Genomic DNA, 22,550 nt, shown 5'->3' on the forward strand with positions numbered 1-22,550 from the left:
CGACTTCCTATCCTACTTACCACCACACCCACAATAGCCACGACTTCTTTCTGACGCTTTTCAACTTCATTTGCTTCTATGGCATTACCACAATCTCCATCACCTCCCCCGCAACCAAGTCACAGTCAAACATCTCTTCCTCTAAAACGCCTTTTACCATCGATTCATCTTCCAAAGCTTCTGATAAGAACTTGAATTACGCACTCGAAAACCTAACGGAAGTAATCCTGCTTTGTAGTTTGTGAGGTCAACAGAGTCCAACATTGAAAATGTATGTTTTTTTATGCTGACATAACTTTTTATATCAGGGTTTCAGTGAGATTTGGGGAAATATCATGATTTGTGTATGTATTCGTTGGTTATGGTGATATGTATATTCGCTTGTATTATGTACGTGCTCCAGAAGCCCTATTTTATGAGGAACTTCGACATTGTATTGGTAGAGATCTCATAGACATGCGATTGAGACTCTATTAGTTCGATTTTTCAATGATTTTATTCATGCCGATGAAAATCTTCTATTTGGCAGGTGATATTTGACTTCATGTTTTTGGCACTTTTGGCTGTTGCAGGCTCTTTAGCTGGCTCCTTATTATGCTTCCTAAATGTAATCATCCTTAAACTCATCACTTGTGTATATATTTATAGATAAAATTCATTAAATAACCAAAATCTAGGGGGTGTTTTCAACAAATAACCATAAAATTTCGAGTTTCGTAAATGACCATCAGATATCACTTAATGTCTCTGGGGAATTTAGCACACCTCTGCGGAAATGAGGTGGTAGCACAAAAAGACAAATTTTCTTTTTAGGTTTTTAAGGTTCCGCAGAGGTGTCTCTGCGGATCGCTTAACGTCTCCGAGGAATGGGTATGAACAATTTTTTAAGAGAATTTTTTTTGGAATTTTTAAGTATTTACCCATTCCTCAGAGACATTAAGCGATCAGCCGAGGTGTTCACAAGATCCATAGAGACACCTCTGCGGAACCATTAGAACCCCCGGAAAAAAATTCTTTTAGTGGTGTCACGTCATTTCCACAATACTGTGCGTCGTTCCTCAAAGGAGTAAAGGGATCCCAAGGAACCCCTCTGTGGATCTCGTGGTCATTTTCCAAAACTCAAAATTTCATGATTATTTGTTGAAAACACCCCTAACTTTTAATTATTTCATTAATTTTCTCATATTTATATCTGTTTTCCTTGATATGATAGAGTAAATAGTTGATGCTTTGCTGATGTCATTATGTTTCCGTAAGGTTGTGTTTATATTGTTGATGCATATAAAGTCTACTAGACAAGCTATTCGAAAGGAGTTCATACAAGAAAGATGGTGTTGCGATTAGTTGAAGCGATAAGTGAGTTTCTCACATTTTTACTTTACTGTTTTTTTTTTTTTCTTTTAGTAAATTTAATAATATATTGTTATTCCTTTATTTATTTATTTCAAATATGGATGCAGATGTTTATCTAGCTGGCACAGTGATGCTAATATTTTCAATGGGTTTGTATGGATTATTCATTAGTAATGCACCTGGTAGTGTAGCACCACCAGATGATCGTGCTCTCAAGGGCTCCACCTTGTTTGGGATGTTTGCTTTGAGGGTAAGCATTTTGTATATGTATATAGATGGTTAAATGCAAGAAATAACAATATAGTTTCATTTATTTGTTTATTATATCATCTAATAGTAAACAAATGGGAAATCTACTCTGAAGTCTTTATATTTTGACCTCATTTATAAAAAAACTTCTATGCGAAAAACCTTTTGTACCAAATTTATATATATAAAAAAAAAAGAAACATATTTTTCACATATAAAAACCTTTTTCTAACAAAAATGTTTTGTAAAAAAGGTTTTTAAATAGTAAAAAGAAGGTTTTTTTATATGAAAATATGTTTTTTTTGTATAAATATGATTTTATAAAGAAATATAACATATTCAAAACAAAATTTTGAAAAAAATAAAAAATAAAAAATAACTAAATTTAGGATGAGTTTGTAACAAAATTTTGAAATATGGGCCGAAAATGTAAGTTTTTGACCAAATTTGTAGTAAAATTTAAAATCTAGACAAAAAGTGTAAATTTTAAAAATGAGATGACCTAATAACCAGGAAAAATGGTGAAAATCAATACATTTATAGACATTCAGGACTTAATCAGAAAAAAAAAATGACTTAAGTGACTATAAATTCAAAATGTAAGGATTTTATAGTAGATTTTTGTAAACAAATAGATAAAAATACATTGCTATTTATGCATTTAGCCACATATAGATTCATACTGTGATATCAGTCTTAGTCCTATCTGTTATGTTATGGTATGTCATGTCATGTTTAATGTGTCTAATGGAATCTGATTGACTTTTAGGAGCGACCAAAATGGATGAAGATAAGTTCGCTTGATGAATTAAAGACAAAAGTGGGACATGTCATTGTAATGATTCTTCTAGTAAAAATGTTTGAAAGGAGCAAAATGGTAACCATAGCAACTGGTTTAGATCTTTTAAGCAACTCGGTTTGTATATTCCTATCATTAGCTTCTTTGTATATTCTTCACAATCTTCACAAAGATGAACCTATATAATTAACTTTGTACAAATAGAATGACAAATATGTTGGTGGAATCTTCACGTGTATTATCACTTGGAGTTATAATTTATCTAAAAGGAAATTATATATGCATTACTTGTAAATTTTTGTCTTAGTTTTGCTTCTTGTATATTTGGGTCTAATCATGTACACTTGGTTAATGATGTTTTTTTAGAGAAAATAACAAAAATAACCATTTACACTAATTACATTACAAAAATAGCCAAAAAAAAAAAAAAAAACCGAAGTTGCAAAAATAACCATAAATTTCACAGATGGAATAGTCCCATCTGCGATGGGCTTTCCATCTGCGAATGTACAAGCAGCTAAAGCACAAATGTGCTTTAGCTGCTTTTACATTTGCAGGTGGTTGTTTATATATATATATATATATATATATATATATATATATATATATATATATATATATATATATATATATATATATATATATATATATATATATATATATATACAGGGCCGGTCCAAAGGTATTTGATGCCTTGGGCGAAAGTATTTAAGGATACCCTATGACTTTACTGTAAAACCTCCGTGAAGTCGATATATTTACGTTGTATACTATGAAAATTTTAAATATATATACTATATTAATTAATAATTGGTAAAGTAAATATCTAGAATTTTATTTAAAATACATATGTTAATACAAAAAAATAATAAAATGTAGCGTTTACTAAAATTCTACAAACCACATCTAACACAACAAGCTACATTAAGAAATAATACAATTATATTATATATATACACACATCTAATATTCAACACAACTAATGATTAAAACATACATTTTCTTTTAAAGCCATCTCCTCGCTCACTTGAATCCTCGCTTAATGAATTTCTTGTTGCAACATAATGATGAATTTAAATTGCGAACATTAAGATTCCTCAAACATATGACACTAAAGATTCTAATCCAATTGTAAAGCCAAAAAACATACTCAATTGAGTTGAAATAAAATCCTCCTTAAATTCAAGTTCAAGTCAAATTTGATATCCTCTTTGTTGAATAGAAAATAAAATCAAATTATCCCAAACTCAACTGAAACACCCCCTAATATGAAAAAGGAACATTTTTCTCAAATAAAATAAATAGTCAACTTGCAGGACCAAGAGTCATTTCTATGTATAAACTACATGGACCATTTTTAGTGTTTACTCTTTTTAAAACACTATTGCATTTTCAAAACCAAAACTTCTCACGAAAACAACCATTAAATATTATAACCTCCCAAATATTATAACCTCCCAATGAATGAATAGCTGTAAATTATACCTTTTCAAGTGTTGAATGGTTGGGAATTGTACTTCCCGAATAGCTAAAAATAAGATATCAAATTAAACATTATACCAGAAAAACAAGTACTTAGATTGAATATAAGAACTCCATACTTTCGGCAATCAGAACTACAAAAACCACCTAGTGAAGCAAACTTTGAACTCTAACTTAAGAATTAGGGAAATAGATCACTGATTCTAAAAATGCAACAATGTTTTAAAAAGAGAGATTAGATAACTGAGAAATTAGAAATACGTTTTTGTCTTCTTCATTCAAAAAATCGCATGGACTGATAAGAGAGACTGAGAAATTTGAAATAAGATTAAAGAGCTTTATCTACTTATCTAGGGGTAAACGGTTCTTTGCTTATTGGTTTCTCCAATCTGTGGAAATTTATCGACAGAAGTGTAGACAGTCGACTCTTCATCCTCGTCTTCTACAGGCTACTGCTTGACGTTTCGTTGCCCTAGGTGTCGATTCACGAAAGGAGCAACCACCTCTTCAATCTTTTCGCGTCCACGCTAAGCCATAAATCAAGGTTGTAAACTGTTTTGGGCCTGAATGATATATATATATATATATATATATATATATATATATATATATATATATATATATATATATATATATATATATATATATATATATATATATATACTGCAATTCGATTAAACTTATGCCCCTATTATGTTTGCTGCCCTGGGCCTTTGCCCCACTCGCCCGGGTATTGGGCCGGCACTATATATATATATATATATATATATATATATATATATATATATATATATATATATATATATATATTGAAAATGTAGGGTAAAATCGCAGATGGAATAGCCCCATCTGCGATTTACTCTGATTTCATCTGCGAATTTGCAATTATTTTTTAATTTTTTAATTTTTATTTTTTATTTGGTTTGACTACGAACCAAACTGATAATTTTCTACAAAACTTTTTATATAGCAACATTATTTCGTAATCATTACCAATTGATTTCATAGTCAAACTTAAAAAAAATTTAAAAAAAAAAAATTAAATGTAATTAGTGTAAATAGCTATTTTTGTTATTTTATCTGTTTTTTATTTTTTGAGAAAATGACAAATCATATTTGGGAAATGAAAGAAAAAATAAATGAATGACAAATTTATAAAAAGTTGTGTTATGTTGCTCTACGGCCTCTCATTATAGACACTAGATGCGGATTTGAATCACGCCAAATAAAATCAGTTTTGAATCTCGAAGACTTGAGTTCAAATCCCAGTAATGATTTTTTTTTTTATACCAACAAAATGAGAGGATTTATTAAAACGATAAATCCACAAAAATTTAGGATATATGTCGTACTTTAGTTAGTTATTGTTGTGTGTTTTACCTTTAGGTGCTTTTTCTTTGCCAATTATTCTTCTTGTACTCTTTATTAATTGTAGTTTGTCCAACTTCCTAACTCTTATTTTAATTAATAAATATATATATTTCTGTTGTTCCAAACAAAGAAACTTAGGATATTGTTATTTACTTAGAGACACACTCACGTTTAAGCCTTGTTAATAGATATATTTTTTTTCCACTAAAATTTAATGGCTAATAATTTGATAATATTATGAAATATGTTTGGACCGGAATTGGTTTCACTTATAGTCGAGGGTGGTAAATAGTGGTGCACAAAAATGGTCTCGTAGCGATAGACTGTAGTTTACATGACTATGAACGTTATCTAATGTCAAGTGGTATAAGATATATATAGTTGCCATGCCAGAGTGATACATTCTTACAAATGTAACATAAGTTCATGCTGGTTGTAATATTTTTGGGTTATTGTTAAAAAAAATATTATTTTTTTATAGCTTACGGAGAAGTTTTAATTTTTGTTTTTAGAAAAGAATAGTATTGATTATTAAATATTTGCCTAAATTAACATAATAGTCTTTAGCCGATGTGGACTTGGTGAACACCACCAGACCACGAACTCAACATGTCGAGTTCGGTACCCCAACTCGGTGAACAGCTGCAAAGGTCTTCCTTCTTTAACCTCTTCTTCCTCCTTTTTTCTTCCTACCTCGACAGACCATTCATCTTCTCCTTCTCTTCTTCCGGTCTTCTATTTTCCTTGTTGGAGTTGAGGTGGAGCTCGATGACCTGTACACCATACACCATTCCCCTCAGCTTAGTCCGGATATTCCCCAAATTGATTGGCATTGGTAGTCATATGACTTTTGAATTTTGATCAACGCCCGGATATTACATATAAGTATATGTGAAGTTCCAAACCTCTTTGTAGCTTGAAACTAACAATTTTACCGTTTAAGATCATTTTTGGATTTTGTTATTTTAAACAAAATGATCATTTGGACCAATATCTAATAATAATAATAATAATAATAATAATAATAATAATTTAGTTATACATTATTATTATGGACTTGATTCATAGATTTGTCTTGTAGTTGTATCCATGTTACAGGGGACCAATCTATATCTAAAATAGATGGCTAGGGGATAATGTATACACAAAGCGTGGCCCATTCCTTCCGACATCAATTGCTTCCACATCCACTACTTTAAGTTTCAGAATATATTCATGTTTTAAGGTAGCTCCAGCCGATAGTAACGGAAGACGAAACAAAATTAGTCAATATGATGATGCCCAAATAAATAACATGAACCTATTTACCACGTTCAAATGAAATGAAATGACTGATTGTAAATAGATAATTAATTGGCATATAGCATAATAATTGATATATACTTTTAATCCGAATAGAATCACAATTTTACAAAAACCTTTTTTTTTTTATTTTTTATTTTTTTTTTTTTATTTTTTTAAGACGCTTGCTTGATGGTAAGAGTGAAAAAAATAATAATTAAATAATAAGACTAATTAATAAAAATCTAAAATCAGTAATCATATTTGAAATTTATTTTTATTCGGTTACCGACTTACATATTCAAGATTATCAAACAAAATGCTTCTAACAGCTTTTTAAATTAAATATGGTAATTAAATGTATTTGTATATTTTAGACAAACCTACAAAAACCACATAAATGGTTTTTGTGGTATGTATTTTTTTGAGTTTTGATTAAAACTTCAAACTTTTTTGAATTGGTAGTTCTTTTGATTATGTTTGTATGTGGTTTTAGTTCCTTCAAAAATTAAAATTACTATAATACCCTTATATATATATATATATATATATATATATATATATATATATATATATATTGTTTTTCTTTAAGTTTTTTAAAATTTAATACTTATTTATCAATTTAATTAATTAAAAAACAATAGAGGATGCTTCTCTCTCTCTCTCTCACACACACACACACAAAAAGAAAAAGTTAAAAAAAAAACCTTAAGCTCCATGCAATCCGTATACTTGCAAAAGGGAAGAAGATTGGGTGATCCATTGTTCAACATCTTCTTTATGAACCACAATCACCTCCTTCAGAAATCACCCATCATCATCCATTTGTACTTTGATTGTTGGTACTCTCTTATTCTCATCTTCTTCTTTTCCATCTTCAACGAGATATATCACCCATTCTCCGGCTGGAAATCACCATCACTCAACTATTGTAAAATTTCAAAGAATTATAGGTGTTCGATATACTTATAATGGTAGGATTAGGATACCTAGACTCATTATTAGGATCCAAAACACTCGAGTCTCTCTCTGTTGAAGTTGTATCCATTTCTAAATCCACATGAGTTAGTATCATTTCCTAAGCTATACAGGCTACCTTGTAACAACAGTAAGATCGTACATCTTAGCATAAAGTCATCTGTTTCATAACTGTTAGTCAGTATGGAACGAGGAACATCATGGATAAATTCACTATCATAGACTTATATGGGTTGACATCCCGACATCACTGCTAGCTACAACCATTGTCTAACTAGTCGAAACGAGCGTTGGCGTTCCTAAACTATAAAGTGCATGACAGTAAATAAACATGGGTGTGGACTTTCAACTCTAAATTTTCCAAGTGCTGGTGCAAAGGTGTTCGTCACGGTTCGGTTATGAGCTTATTTTAGACCCCGAATGTATTTATGTTACCGTATAGGATTGAAATATGATACATACAATTTTTTTTTTCCACCTATACTAATTGAAAGAGACTGTATGTAGTGGAATAGCTTATGACTCTAAAATGATAAGTGTCAATACCAAAAAATAAGTAAGTCATATAAGACTTAACTAATATCATGACACGACTGAACACATTTTATTAACTTACATTAAATAAGTTATTTAAATAAACCCTTTGTTTTTATAAGGAAACACAATGTTTATGTGGGAGGAGTTTTCCCCACTGTTTAAGCACCGACTCATAAATTAAGATAATACTTAATATCTACTACGACACAACCTTAAAGGTTTTATAAACTTAAAATCTATGAGTTTTACATATAAACTATATCAATCTTGTACGAAACTTCAAGAATAAAGTTGGTTATCTTATGTTTTCGAAACAGTAACATGTCTTGTTTGAATATAATTTGGTATTCAAAATATTTATATAAAATGCATTTTTGTCACGAGAACAGGAACAATTTAATATAAGTTTGATTTACTTATATATTCACCAAATTTTGTACTTTTGGATTTGAGCAAATGATATTTCTAATAAGTCCAAATATACTTTTATGAATCATTTTTTTTTTATACTTTTAATACAAAAGTACATATTTATAAAAGTTGGGTCACCAGATAAAAATTATAAAATACTTTTGGTTATAATGTACTTCATGTCAAAACCTGTCGAACTCACCAACAATTTTGTTGACATATCTTAATACATGTATTCTTAGGTTTATTAACAGGTTGGAAGGATTTGCATTGAAGACTATCCATTACTTTACTATACCATTGTAAACTCTGATATGTTAGGTGTGTATAGTGATTTAGCAATAGTCACTGTCGATGTAATTTCAATTTCGGTGATAATAGAAGATTGTTATTTGTATTATTCAATGTATGTCCAATAATCATAATCACTAGTTTACGTCGCACACCTTTGCATTTCCGCCAACAGGGGGTGTGCAAAGGGTGTATAATGAAAAAAATGAAAAGAAATGGTGTCAATTAATACTTAAAATGATTAATACAATTTTAAAAGGGTAAATAATTTATTTAAATGGATTTATGGGATTTTATTGTTAATATAATTCAATCATAAGTGTAAATACAGTAGAAGGGTTGGATTGTCATTAAAAGAAACCTTAATTGTAATGTTATGTAGGGTTAGGGTTTATGTGGGCAAAGGGTGAAAGTCTAGGGACCGCTAAGCAAAATCGCATTAAAACCCTCTTTGAATGTGATCGACGGATCAAGGGGGAGTATACATTCTTTTGTTTTCCTTTGGCCTATGTCTGTGAAGAAGGATCGATTACATCTTATTATTTGAGGTTGTTGTTGTGTTGATCAGTAAGAAGGAACAAAAAAAATAATGATGGCAAGGGAGAATCGAGCAAAAGAGGGACAAGAGAAGAGAGGGATTGTGAGGTTGAGGCTACGATAGGAGGAAGAAAGGTATCGAGGTTTGGGACTATTCCATCCAAGCAAGTCTAGGTAACAATCCTACATTCTTCCTGTCCATTATCTTTCATTTTCCTTGTGTGTGTGAAGCCGAAGACCACCCATGGATGTGTTACTCGTTTCTGGTTTGGAAATTGAAATCTACAAGCTTTGATCTTTATTATTTCTTATTGATCTTGTGCATTTGTTCTTGCTATCAAAATTATTCTAAAACATTCCCTTATATGTTGGTTTTGGGGAGTAAGATTTGGTCGGAAGTGTGGATCAATTGTCTCCATTTGGTGTCAAAACATTGTTTTCTTTCACTTCAATTCATGTCGCATATTGCATGTAATTTTTCTATATTAAAGGGTTGTGTTTGAACCTTACTTAAGGTTCTTTAAACATCCCCTAAAAGCCTTGTTATATGATTTGATAAGTGGTGGTAATACTTGCTGAAAGATGTACCCAACATCTAGCTTGAAAGGCCATGTAATGTTTGTTGTTTTATCTTGTGTTTCTACCATAAACCATAATTAAAAGGCTTAAAGAAATCCTTTGTATGTCAAATAATTCTTTCCTGAAGTGCACCCAAGAGTCATCCTAGTATGTGTTTTGAATTGGAGTATAATGAAGTATTGATTCGGTCATTGTTGAGTTTTATGTTTGGTGCGATTATAACACCATAATTTCAATCAAGTTCCAATAATCTTTTTGGTGTTTTCATTAAGTACTCAATTAAGGTCTTAATACTCTTATTCAAGGCCAAGTGGGGTGATATTTGAGTAATCTTAATCCCTTGGCTAAAGCCTTTTTGTGTTTGTTGATTTTGGCAAATATCATAATTCTGAACAACTTTGCACCATCTTGCGAGAGCTATAGCTACTAATTTGGGGATAATTCACTGATTCTCCACACTGTTGAAGTTGTAGGAAATTGAGTCTGGTTTCTAGAAAGTCTTGAATCATCCTGTTTGGAGTTGTAGATTCTATTTTGTGATCTAAACACAAAACAGTGGTCATGGATGGAATTAATATATATATATATATATATATATATATATATATATATATAAATCAGAATATGATGAGATAAATGATGAGTTTTGAAACAAAGTATAATATTCTCTCCCTTAATTTGAGAACGTGCTATGTGTCCTTAACTAAATTTTATTAACATTTCTTGATCTAAGCTTTTAGATTTTTGAAACGAAGTATAATATTCTCTCCCTTAATTATAGCAAAACAAATTTTCAACCCCTGCAACTTTGCAAAGTGAATCTTTTTTTTTCTATTATTAATATTTCTAACTTGCAATACTTATCATAATAATCATGCTTCCACTAACATGATGATTATTTTCTTATCATCATAATACTTATGCTCCTACTAGCTTTGACATGTATTTAGAAAACAGTTGAACTTCTAGAAAACAATGCTTATTGAATTTCTTAAGTTCATATTTCTAATACTTGGTGCTTCGATAAACTTTATCCTATCTTCTCAAACTCATACACATTTCCTTAAATAGCTCACATGTGTGTCTAAACTAATTCATAACTTATATCAACAAGACCCAAATGTTTAGACCAATTGCCAAATCTCACAATTCAAATTATGAAAAAGGATATTGTAATCATAATTGGATTTGAGAATATAATTTTTACAATTGCTATCTTCTTAAAATCTCTCTTAGTGAAAGCATTTCTTCACAATCACTTTCATGAAGGAAAGAAACCTTATGACACTTAGATTTTATGGTGTATGTGTTCCTATCCATGTGAATTTGCGAAAACCAAAGTTTGCAACAAATCCAAACTTATATGGACCGAACTTGCTCAATCTTGATTTCTTGCCTCATGGTAGCACAAATGCCCACCATGTCTTCCAAGCAAGTCACCCTACATATCAATGTACTTTCCATTGATCAAGGTGCTTTGTCTTTATGCATTCAAATGAGAACTCATAGAACTCACATACATAGTTAGCTTAATTGGAATGGCACAAAACAAAATATTGTCAACACGATGGGTTATAAACCTCAAGTCGTGCGCTAGTGATGATCGACTAGGTTTACTCTTGACTTGTTCTTGAAACTTTTCAAGACCATTAAGACTCCTACTGACTCCTTGCCATATAAGGTTCTCTTGTCAAGAAACATTCCTTGACAAAACAAATATTCAAGAGTTAGTGTAGTTCTTATCAAGATAAACACTTCGCATAATTGGTCCTAGTTGGTCTTTGTCTTATCCATAACATCACAACTTACCAATTTCAATTGTGCAGGAATAGGAAGACTTTTTCCAATTCCACATTTGTTAAGTGTTATAAACCTACTAAAGACGTGTCTCTCAATTCACAATCTTGGAGTATGACTCTAAGACTTAATATAGGAACGAAGTATGATTGACTTCTTGATTTAACCATTTTCACAATTCTCGATTCCTCTTCTTACACATACGAATGCACTAAGACTCACTTAGAGGACCAATTGAGAAATGGTTCTTAATCATTAAGACTTATCATAAAACACAATAAAAGGTACTCTCCATTCTTCTTAGAATGGAGAAACTTTTATCTTTCGGCCTACTTGATTCTTCTTATTCGTCTTGCTATTCATTGAAACATTTTCAATCAACTCAGAATTACACTTGATCTTATATGTATAATCATATTTACTAAACTTTAGTAAATCATGAAAAATATTTTTATCGCTCTTGTGGTGGACTTGATCAATGCACAACCTGGTGTACTCGATCTTCTAGTCCTTCACTTGACACTTTGTCAAAGAATTAGTCTAATTTTCAAATATGAAGTTTTTCATTCATCAAGCAACCAAGTTGTATGATTCCAAGTTTCTGTCCAATTGAAACTTGGGCGATGAAAAACTCTCCATATTTGGTAAATTCTCGATATTTCCACAAATAACATAATTAAGAATCAAATCCATTATTGCTAATAATAGAAACATTCAAAACAACAATTTTCATACATGCCATTGCAAGGTAAATAAATAAGAAAAAATCAAATTTTATTTTATTGCGGAAAAACTTTGTCCTTACAATGCAATTCAACTGAAAAACTATGCTATTGTATATTTCTTAGCAATCTACCCTAACTCTAAATTAGCAGCTCAAAAAACCCGATCGTCGAATCCATGCGATCGAAATTCATTTCTTCATGATCAGATTCAACACGCTTCTTTCTTAAACTTCCTTTCTTTTCTTTCATCCTGCTAAACATCAAAATGTAATCTTATCATATCATGTATTAAAAATCAAAAATAGGAACTTATAGACTTAGTTAATGTAATTTACCTGAAGTAGAGCCATATGTCTGGACTCTCCCATCTCTTAGATCTCTTAGGTAAATAGGGCAACTTCGTCTCCAATGCCCCTTCTCTCGGCAATAGAAGCAAATGGAATCTTTTGGAATGGCACAAGGAACTATCTCAAAATTTACTTTTTCTAGATTTCCAATGTCATCATTTTCAATGTCCATTGAAGCTTGGGATTTTGATTCACCCGACAAATTTGCTTGACCAGCATGCCAAATCATTGCTGATTCAGAAACTATAAGCAAATATGTGAGATCAATGAGGGTCACATCATGATCCATTATATAGTACTCTCTAACTAACTCACTATATGATTCAGAGAGCGACTGAAGAACCCAGTCAACAACAAACTCACCTGAAATCTCGACAACCAACATCCTTAACCTGTAAATGTGTGACTTTATCTCTAAGATGTGTACACACACAGGTTTCCTATCTTCATGCTTACTTTCCAATAGGGCTTGAGTGAGCTTGAAATTTTCAAGCCTTCGAACTTGTGGGTTAGGGAGAATAATAGGAGGAGGTGGAGGAAGTGAAGCATGACCTCGAGTTCCTCGATCGTATCATGGAATGTCATCTTCATTTGGAAAACTTGTTCCAAGGGATTTGGGAAGACCATTGTAAGATTTCGACATCTACAAAATGAGAGAAAATTCAAGTTAGTTGATAAGAATCCTTGATGTGACACCCAAATGAAACATCAAGGCTAAGATCCAACACAGTACTCTACAACCTAGAAGAGGGATGCCGTAATCTAGTTGCAAAATATTTGAAGGTAGGTAAATGACGATTTACCAATTTCCACTATGAAAAACGAAAATGAAGTTTAAGTTTTAAATGAATTGAAACTCCAAGATCTTTTGAGATTCATTGAACTTTTCAATGGAATGTTTAATCTCGGTTATGCCCTTCAAGTTTGCGACTGGGATACCGAGGATCACAAACAAGGTGTGAATAACCATACGAATCTACGTGGTGCACTCAATGCTACTATCACCTAATCAATGTGCCGGTTAGCCACACACGCTCCATTGATCTACGATAAACATCGAGCCACCCTTCACTACCAATGTCAACCCCAAATTATTGTGCCGGTTAACCACACACGCTCCATTAACGTTTGACAAGGGCATGAAGTGTGATTCCATGGATTAACATACAATTTCAAATTTTCCGTAAAGTAACTAAGATTTGGGAATTCGTAAAAGCATGTAGTTACTTTGTACTTCATTATACTTATAATGGAAGGTTTATGTCATATCCTACCCATTTGGCTTACGGCCATCCACTAGTCAAGAGTGCGGTGGGTAAGATTGGATACCCTTTCAATCGCCATTTTATAGGCAATTTCCTTAAAAACCCCTTACAGACCAGCTTCGTGAATGAGGCCTACTAACGGTAAGAATGACTGTTTACTCATACATATATAATATTAGACTTTTAATGTTATATATATATATATATATATATATATATATATATATATATATATATATATATATATATATATATATATATATATATATATATATATTGTACAGGGTGTATTTTAAACCTTTTAAAATACTAGTTGGTCTAATTTAATTAAATATACTTTTAATTTAATTAAATGTAAACCAAAACTTTATGGACTTATTAACTCTCTTTTAATTATACACTTTAATTAATTAATAAAACCATAAAGGTGTAATTTGAACTTTTTCAAAATACTAGGGTTTTAGAATTTAACATTTCAAAATTAAACCTTTTAATCAAATTTTAAATTCTAAAACTTGAGGACAAGTTTTGAACTTTTCAAAACAATATGGTTCAACTATTTAAATTTCAAAAACTAAAACTATTAAGTTTAAATTTAAACTATGAAACCTAAAGGGAGTAATTTGAAACTTTTCCAATAACATTCTAGATCAAGAATTCAAATAAAGCAATTAACATTTAATTGGTGGTTATCTAATATTGACATAGTCCATTTCTTGCAAGATAACTCACCCAATAATTCAAATAATCAGATTTTTATCATATAAGGAAATAATTATTCAATTAATATGAAGTTATCTTTTATTTTGGCAAGGATAATCACCCAATATCATAAAAATCCGATTTTTACCAATCAAAAACCTTTTGGTAATTATCCCACAGCAAAAAGGCAAGAAAATCGCGACTTTTGATCCATCTGACCCTCTGAATTGTCGAGTGAGCCTTGGACTCGTCGAGTCCACTATGGACTCAGCGAGTCCAGCCTTTAAAATCCAAAATTTTCGATTTTCAGCCAATTTTCGATCAATATAGCATGAAATTCACCAACAAACACCCCTAGGCTCTGATACCACTGATGGGTTTTGAGCACTACATCAATCCTATGGTGTACATGCAAACCCTAATAGCTTTTGGATCTAGTTTGTCTAATGAACATGCAATTGATTATCCAAAGCCATAAACCCTAGATCTAACATATTATGAACTGAATTAGGGTTTAGAGAATTACCTTTGATTGTTATATAGCAATAACAATCAATTACTTGCTTTGATTGGCTTCAGAAAGCTTAGTGCCTCAAGTCTTGCACCTCTAATGGAGTCACAAACACCACTAAGTAACTTGGATGAAGGAGAAGGAGAGAGGAGGCACCAAAAACTCCTAAGAACCCTTTCATAAGTGTTTTCCACATTTTTGGGTCTCAAGGGGTCTTTATATAGGCAGGTAATTAGGGTTATCTAACAAGGAAACCCTAATTTGACTGCTTAAGCCCTAAGCAACCCATGAACTCCCTCTTTAGAAGCCTTGGACAAATTCTTATGGGCTTCCCCATATAATTGGTCCGCTCCACCTTCTATGGAGTCCATTAGCCCATCTACGTAATTATCTTATAATTACATGATCAGTCCCCTAAGTTTAATTAATCTCTTTTAGCCACAAAATTAATTCTCAATTAATTATTTACTAATATTAATTAAACATTATGATTTCTCCTTTAATATGTTATTCTCATAATATATTAATAAGTCATAATTAAACATTTCTCTCTTTAATTCATCCTACATATTGCTATGGTGAAGGCAACACAAAAGGACCATGCTCATAATCGGGTCAAGTACATACCAAAATAGTTATAGACTTAGACACTAATCCAACAATAAATTTATGGACTTTGAATGTACTTATTAACTTGACAATATATGTGACCAGGTGAGGTCTTGACATCTTCAAAGCAACTCAAAACTTGATGTTATTAAAAGATTCACAAAGGCTAAGGTGAGTTAGTAGTTTTACTCACTAAATGTGCATAAGTTGAAAAATACATTTCATATATGGATCATTGATTCACTTTATGTCTAAACTAGTCATTTTTTTGTGTTTGAGGATTATGTGTTAATTTGATATTCTTTTTTTTTTCTAGTTGCCATGCTTAAATCTGAATTGATATTTGACTCTATTTTGATGATTATGATGGTAATGGTATGCTAACTTAGATTTGATTGAAATGATGTTAATTGGTTATGATTTGGTGAATTGTTGATGAATTTGGTGATTATGGTGATATTAGTTGATTTTATGAGATTTCAAGCTTAATATGATGATTTGTTGAATTTTGCGGGGTGTTGCATTGTGGGTTGGGCAGTTTATGACACTTGCCTTAAAACCTATCCGGATACCTTTGGTGACATAATAGGTTGAAAGAGGACTTATAAAGAAAGAGCTTAATCCATTTTGGTGTTAGTTACCCGATCTATCTAGAAGATCCCACAACATATGGTACACGTACATTGTCATTATAGTGTTCGTGCACTGGAGTGGTGAGGTCCTACTGAAGAGGACCCCTACAAACATCATGTTGGATTGGAAGTGTTATGTATGTAAGATACCATTGGTATCATATCCTGAACGACATTGTGGATCACTTGTGTTTCGCAAAGTCGAAGTAGTTAATGAGATGTCTGGGGTTAGTGTTTTGGGTGAAAGTTATGAGTCACTTAGATCATTCAACAATGAGGGAACACAAGTAGTGAACTGGGTAGTTCCCTTAGGATAGGATGTGCATAGAGATTCATGTTTTTCACACGATGCTTTTGGTGATATCCTTTTGGTGTTATGCTTTTGGAGATATTCTGTTGGTGATATTACTTTAGTGACATCCTTTTGGTGTTATGCTTTTGGAGATATTCTTTTGGTGATATTACTTTAGTAACATCCTTTTGGTGTTAGGCTTTTTATAATATTATTTTGGTGATATGCTTTTGGTGTATTGCTTTTGGTTGAATATGATGTTTATGGTGATATGTGATGCTTTTAGTGATATGTTATGCTTTTGGTGGTACGTGATAAATTTATTGTTGTGTGTATTGTATATGTTAGTAAGGAGTATTTGTTACTTAATTTTGTTATATCATAAACTAAATTGTTGACCCCTTTAGGAATTATACGTTTTCCATACGTCTATATGCAGCTTTTATTAACTCACTCGGCAGGGGCTAACACTTGTTTTTGTACTGTGTCTTTGGCTAGGTACAAGTAGCTTAGGAGCATGGATTGGTGAGATCGGGCGCCTTTATCTTTGGGTAGTTTGTTTTTACATTTAGATGATACCACTTGGACATGTTTTGGTTGTTACTTTGGATCAATAGTGGTTTTTCTTAAACATAAATGGTTTTAATTGGATTGTTTTTGAATTACAGTAACATGTGGTTTGATTAAGGTATGAATTTTATAAAATACTTCTTTTGCATTTTCTATTAAAAAGAGTTAAATGAATTGAAAATTTTTGAGGTAAAAACCAAAACGTTACAATATCTTGGTTTAAGATCTTGAAGAGGGTTTGGATTCGATGGATCCAATTTCAAAATTTTGATTTTGTATCAAAATTAGCGATAATGGTATATTCCATATTACAGTTATTTATTTATCAAAATGCTAAGCAAATAAAAGAAAATTAAAAAAGAAATTATTAAGGGAGAAATAGTCTTTTTATATTTAGAGGGATGAAATGTGTAATTTTAAACAAACGATGGATGATTTGTGTTAATATTTGAAAATAAGGACTGGATATATCTTTTAAGAACTGCATGAGGGATGATTTGTATAATATACTCTATATATTGTAATCAAAAGAGTAATTTTCATAAATCATCATTAACTTTTTTCGACCTCATGAAAGATCCATGTGATTTCAATTTCTATCTTGGTTGGTCCATGACCCATGTAAAACGACTTATTTACCTTTTTTATTTTATTTTTATATTAATTGTTGTTGAACTAAAAAAACAAAAAGTAAATACTTACCACCCCTCCATCTGTTCTCCATAAAGGGTCCAACCTCACCCGATCTCTCAACATTTCCAATTACCCTCCACCACCACTACAGTCCACCACCACCACTACTACTAGTCACAAACATTTCTATAAACCAACTTTGATTTTTTTAATGGTTTTAAATTTAGGTTAATGAACACAAATAGAAATGAATAGAATACTATGACATACATGAGGACAAATCCGTTTAACAAATGAACACAATCAAATTAATTTGAATCTAAAATATAAACAGAATGGATTTAATCTTAGCATACACATAGAGAAAGACAAGACCTAAGAGATGAAAGAGTCAACCCATCATAATCTATTAATATAATCGTTGAATCAACAACCTTCATGTATCACCATCCCTTTCTAATTATCGTTTATTTTATTTCAGTTTTGATTGCACATGTGTAACAACCCAAATTCTTCATTTTAGTGAAGTTAGTCTTCTGTATGCAGGATTAAGTTTTACGTGTGTAAGTGTATTTATGGTGTGAGATTATATGCTCAATAAATAATAAAATAATCAAAACGAGATTAAACATGATTTAATTAACAATTAAAACGGATTAAAGATGGAAAATAATACATATATAAATATTAAATTGGATTCATTGTCATAATGATTTGAAATAGGTTCTAGTTGACATATTGATGAAAATGGAGGGGGCATTATGGAAATTCCCAAACAAGGAGTTAAAGAAAATAAGAAAGGGGTGGATTTGGGAATAAGGAGAAAAGTTCAAGGATTAAGGTTGTAACTTGTCATTTAAATCACAACCATGTGGTAATAAGGAATAATTTCGTATATGCTTAATCATTGTATATACTTATCGTTAGAGTTGATAGTTGGCTTCGTTGTGTATTGCAGTGGTTAGAGAGAAAGAAAGAAACGAAAGAAAGAGGGAGACATAAGCAGAAATTTTGGGAGAGAGATCAAGAAGGAAGGCTAGGGTTCTTGAGCTGGTAAGTTTTCTTTATTCCGCTCCATAGGTGTTTAGAATCCAACCCCAAGGACTGTACATGTAAGATTTGCATGAAGGACGTGAAACCATGCTGCTGCCCGATTCTTTAATTTCTGAGTCACCCCTATATTCTTTTGCTCTTGTATCTGTCGATTCTTTTGTTGGAAAAAGTAGGGTTTGTAGTGAAGATCTGGATACCAACTTGGATCGTGAGAAAACTTTCTGAACTGATATTTCTACCTTATGCCTAGGTTACAAGAAATTCTACCTAGGATAATCAAAGTGGACACTTATGATTCTAGGCACAGAAATCGTAAGCCAAATTACTAGAAATATTTTGTGAGAGGATGAAGAAAATGAGAACTAATTTTCGGGTGCCCCTTCTCAAAAGGAAGAGTCGTTTATATAATAAACAAGGTTAGGGTTTCATTAGGGTTGGGCCGTCATTAGTTACTTTGGAAGTAAGTCAGGGTAATCCGGATTTAAGGTTACCAAAACTAACGAGTTTCGTTAGTTTTACCATAATCACCCTCAATAATATGAATTTACGACTATGTTCTCATATGTAAAATTCAACGAGACCCATCCAGGGGCAGAGCCCCCTTGACCCGGCTAGGGGCGCTGCCCTTAGACCCCGCCAAAGGGACCTCGTCCCTGTGGAAACCCTAGACCCAGGGGCGTTGCCCCTGGACCCCAACTTCTCGTCGAACTGGTTTCTAATTTGATCTTATACATGCGTGCACTCCGCACCAACCCGTACATATATTAGAGTACAAATGTTAAAGCCCTTTAGCTCCCATGTTAATTCCAGTTACATAAAATGTCACGGTGACACTATAATCACCAACATCTTTCCTAGTGTACACGATGTGGACCGGTTACGGCTTAGCAATTTGTTACCCATGACTTTGACGTTTGTCCTTAATTAGAGCCCTAGAATGCATATGACGCTCCTAGAATGAATTCTAGCGGGGCAAAGAAACATAAGATAGCCATGGTTTGTGGCCTTTTTCATTATGCATGGACGAATAGGTTGCAATGGGTTGGGAAGCCTCCATGCTTGACCCATTTACTTCCAATGTGTTTTGCTATTTTTCCTTTAGGAGTTTGTTATTAATTACGTAATATATATATATATATATATATATATATATATATATATATATATATATATATATATATATATAGGTAAAGGTTCAAATGAAAGACAAAAAAGATTAAGGACCCCTAAAAACAACTTTCTTTTGACAAATTAAACTTAAAACTCATTATTATGTATCAGGTGTCAAACACTCAAACCCTCAAACTCTTTCAACTCTCTCATCAAACATGAAGAACACACCAACTTTACCAGCACCACCGTACCATCCCTGTTGCCGCCTCTAACCATCGACCAATCACTTCCATCAGATATGTATGCTCCAAATGATTCCAGATCTACATCTTTAGTTTCAGATCCAAGATTAACGCCACTGGATCTATGATTTTCTGTTCGAGATCTACAAGTTCTGACAAGCAACGAAGATCCACCACTATCGTCAACAATCGTCACCGCTGTTATCGTCATCCTCTGATCTCCAGTGATATACCATCAGATGTGTCGCCTCCTTCTATTTCTCTCGCCTCCTTCTCATCCTCTTTGATATTTGTTGAAAAACTACTAGATCTGATGTGTTTCAAGTTACATCTTAAGTGAAACATTACTGTCTACATCGCATCAGAGCTTTATCGCACTAGATCTATCATCTTTGTTTCCTCCACTGCAAGATTAGAAGTTTTCTGATCCAGATCTATGATTTTCGCCACCATAAATATCTAGATCTGCGATTTTTATCAACATCAATGTAAAGGTCTACAAGCTCTGACGGGATCTGATTTCGTTTTCTTCAAGTCTCTAATTTGGCGAAACACCACCAACTTGTCTCCATCTTTTTCTCTCTGATCTCTAGTGAAACACCACCAGATCTACATAAGATATGTCAATTTTTGTGTTGATTATTTTTCCTTTTGTTAAACTGTGAATTTATTGTTTTAATATATATTTTATTGTTTACTTTTCTTAATATTAGTTTTAACTACTATTAAGTAGTGAATCTAATGTTATTAATACGTGAATCCAAGTTTATGTTCTTATTTTTTATGATACTTGCATAGATTTTTGTTTCATAACTTAGGTTTTTTTAGTTGTTATGTGAATTGAATTTAAAATGTGTTACTAATTTTAATGTTTTCTCAAATAATGTGAATCTAGGTTTTTTAAGTTGTGAGTTGTGATGTTTAAATATTTTTATTAATTTTTTAGTCATGTTAATATTAGTTTTAAATGTTATGAATAAGAAAATGTTTGTTTTATGTTGTGAATACATGATTTGTTACAAGTTTAAGTTGTAAATATATGTTTTTTTATAAGTTTTAAGCTCTCAATGCATGTTTTATATTTATTTTTCTACTTACATCTATTATAGATATCTACGATGTATTTTTTTTATTGTTTTCGTTCTTCTATTAAGGTGTGAATTAATCTGTCATTTTTGTTTTTTATAATCTTAGTGTTAACTTCTATTAAGATGTGAATTTTCTGTTTAAACTATGAATTAACAATATAAGATGTGAAATTTGTGTATTAAATTGTTCGTTCATTATATTAAGCTGTAAATTTTGTGTATTAAATTGTGAATTAATTGTATTAAGAGTGTTAAGTTATAATATGGATGTGAATGAATATTTTTTGTGTGTTAAACTGTGATTTATTACCAAAGGGCTTCTAGTACAGCGGTATCCGGTGTTATCCTCCCTCCTTGAGGTCGAAGGTTCAAGTCCCGTGAGGGACATAGGTGGAGAATTAGGAGTACTGTAGGAGTAGATTAGATTTGCCATTCAAAAAAAAACTGAGATTTATTGTACTAAGCTATGAACTTTGTATATTGCTTGTGCTTTAATATGATGTGATAAGTTTGATGTTACGGTATGCTCGTTAGTAACGTGACACATTCGAAATTAATTGTTATGTTGATTCCACCTTGATGAATTTGATGTATATTATGTAGTTGTGGGAATGATTTATGACTATGTTTATATGTTTTATTGTTGAATATGATGCATGTGTTAGTACTCGTTAAGTTGTTATAACTTTCATGTGTTACTTTTTGTATGGATGTTGTTGCGGGGTATGATAGAGGGTTTGGGTTGTTGATCATCTTTACTTAAAACCTTATCCAGATTATTGAGGATGCCTACTACGTTGAAAGAGTACCTATAGGAAAAACTTAAGGCATAGAGGTTGCAAGTCGCCTGGTCTATCTAGAAGACCCCGTGACAGTACGATGTTCAAGGACTGTAGTAACGTTGGTCCTTTAGTTGTAGATCAGTGCAAGCATCACAAGGGTATCGGGAGGTGTTAAGGTAGTGATGGCATTTTTATGGGTTCTGAAAGAATCTATGAAGCACTTGTATTTTGCACAGTCGAGGTAGAAAAAGTGGAGTCTTGGAGTTGGTGTTTCAGGTGTAAGTCATAAGCCACTTAGAGCATTTGACTAGTTGAGCACTT

At 31.8% G+C, this 22,550-nt stretch overlaps 1 protein-coding gene across 1 annotated transcript; it reads left to right on the plus strand.

Moving 5' to 3' along the window:
* The first annotated feature begins 1,246 nt into the window (after nt 1-1,246).
* On the plus strand, nt 1,247-2,587 carry LOC145016116 (uncharacterized). Its single transcript, XM_078974529.1, has 3 exons — nt 1,247-1,356; nt 1,461-1,603; nt 2,372-2,587. Exons 1-3 carry the CDS (start codon nt 1,329-1,331, stop codon nt 2,585-2,587), a joined length of 387 nt encoding a protein of 128 aa, XP_078830655.1. The 5' UTR covers nt 1,247-1,328.
* Nucleotides 2,588-22,550: the final 19,963 nt, after the last annotated feature.

Source organism: Lactuca saligna, chromosome 9 (genome assembly GCF_052625555.1).
Source record: "Lactuca saligna cultivar CGN05327 chromosome 9, ASM5262555v1, whole genome shotgun sequence".
Lineage (NCBI taxonomy): Eukaryota > Viridiplantae > Streptophyta > Magnoliopsida > Asterales > Asteraceae > Lactuca > Lactuca saligna.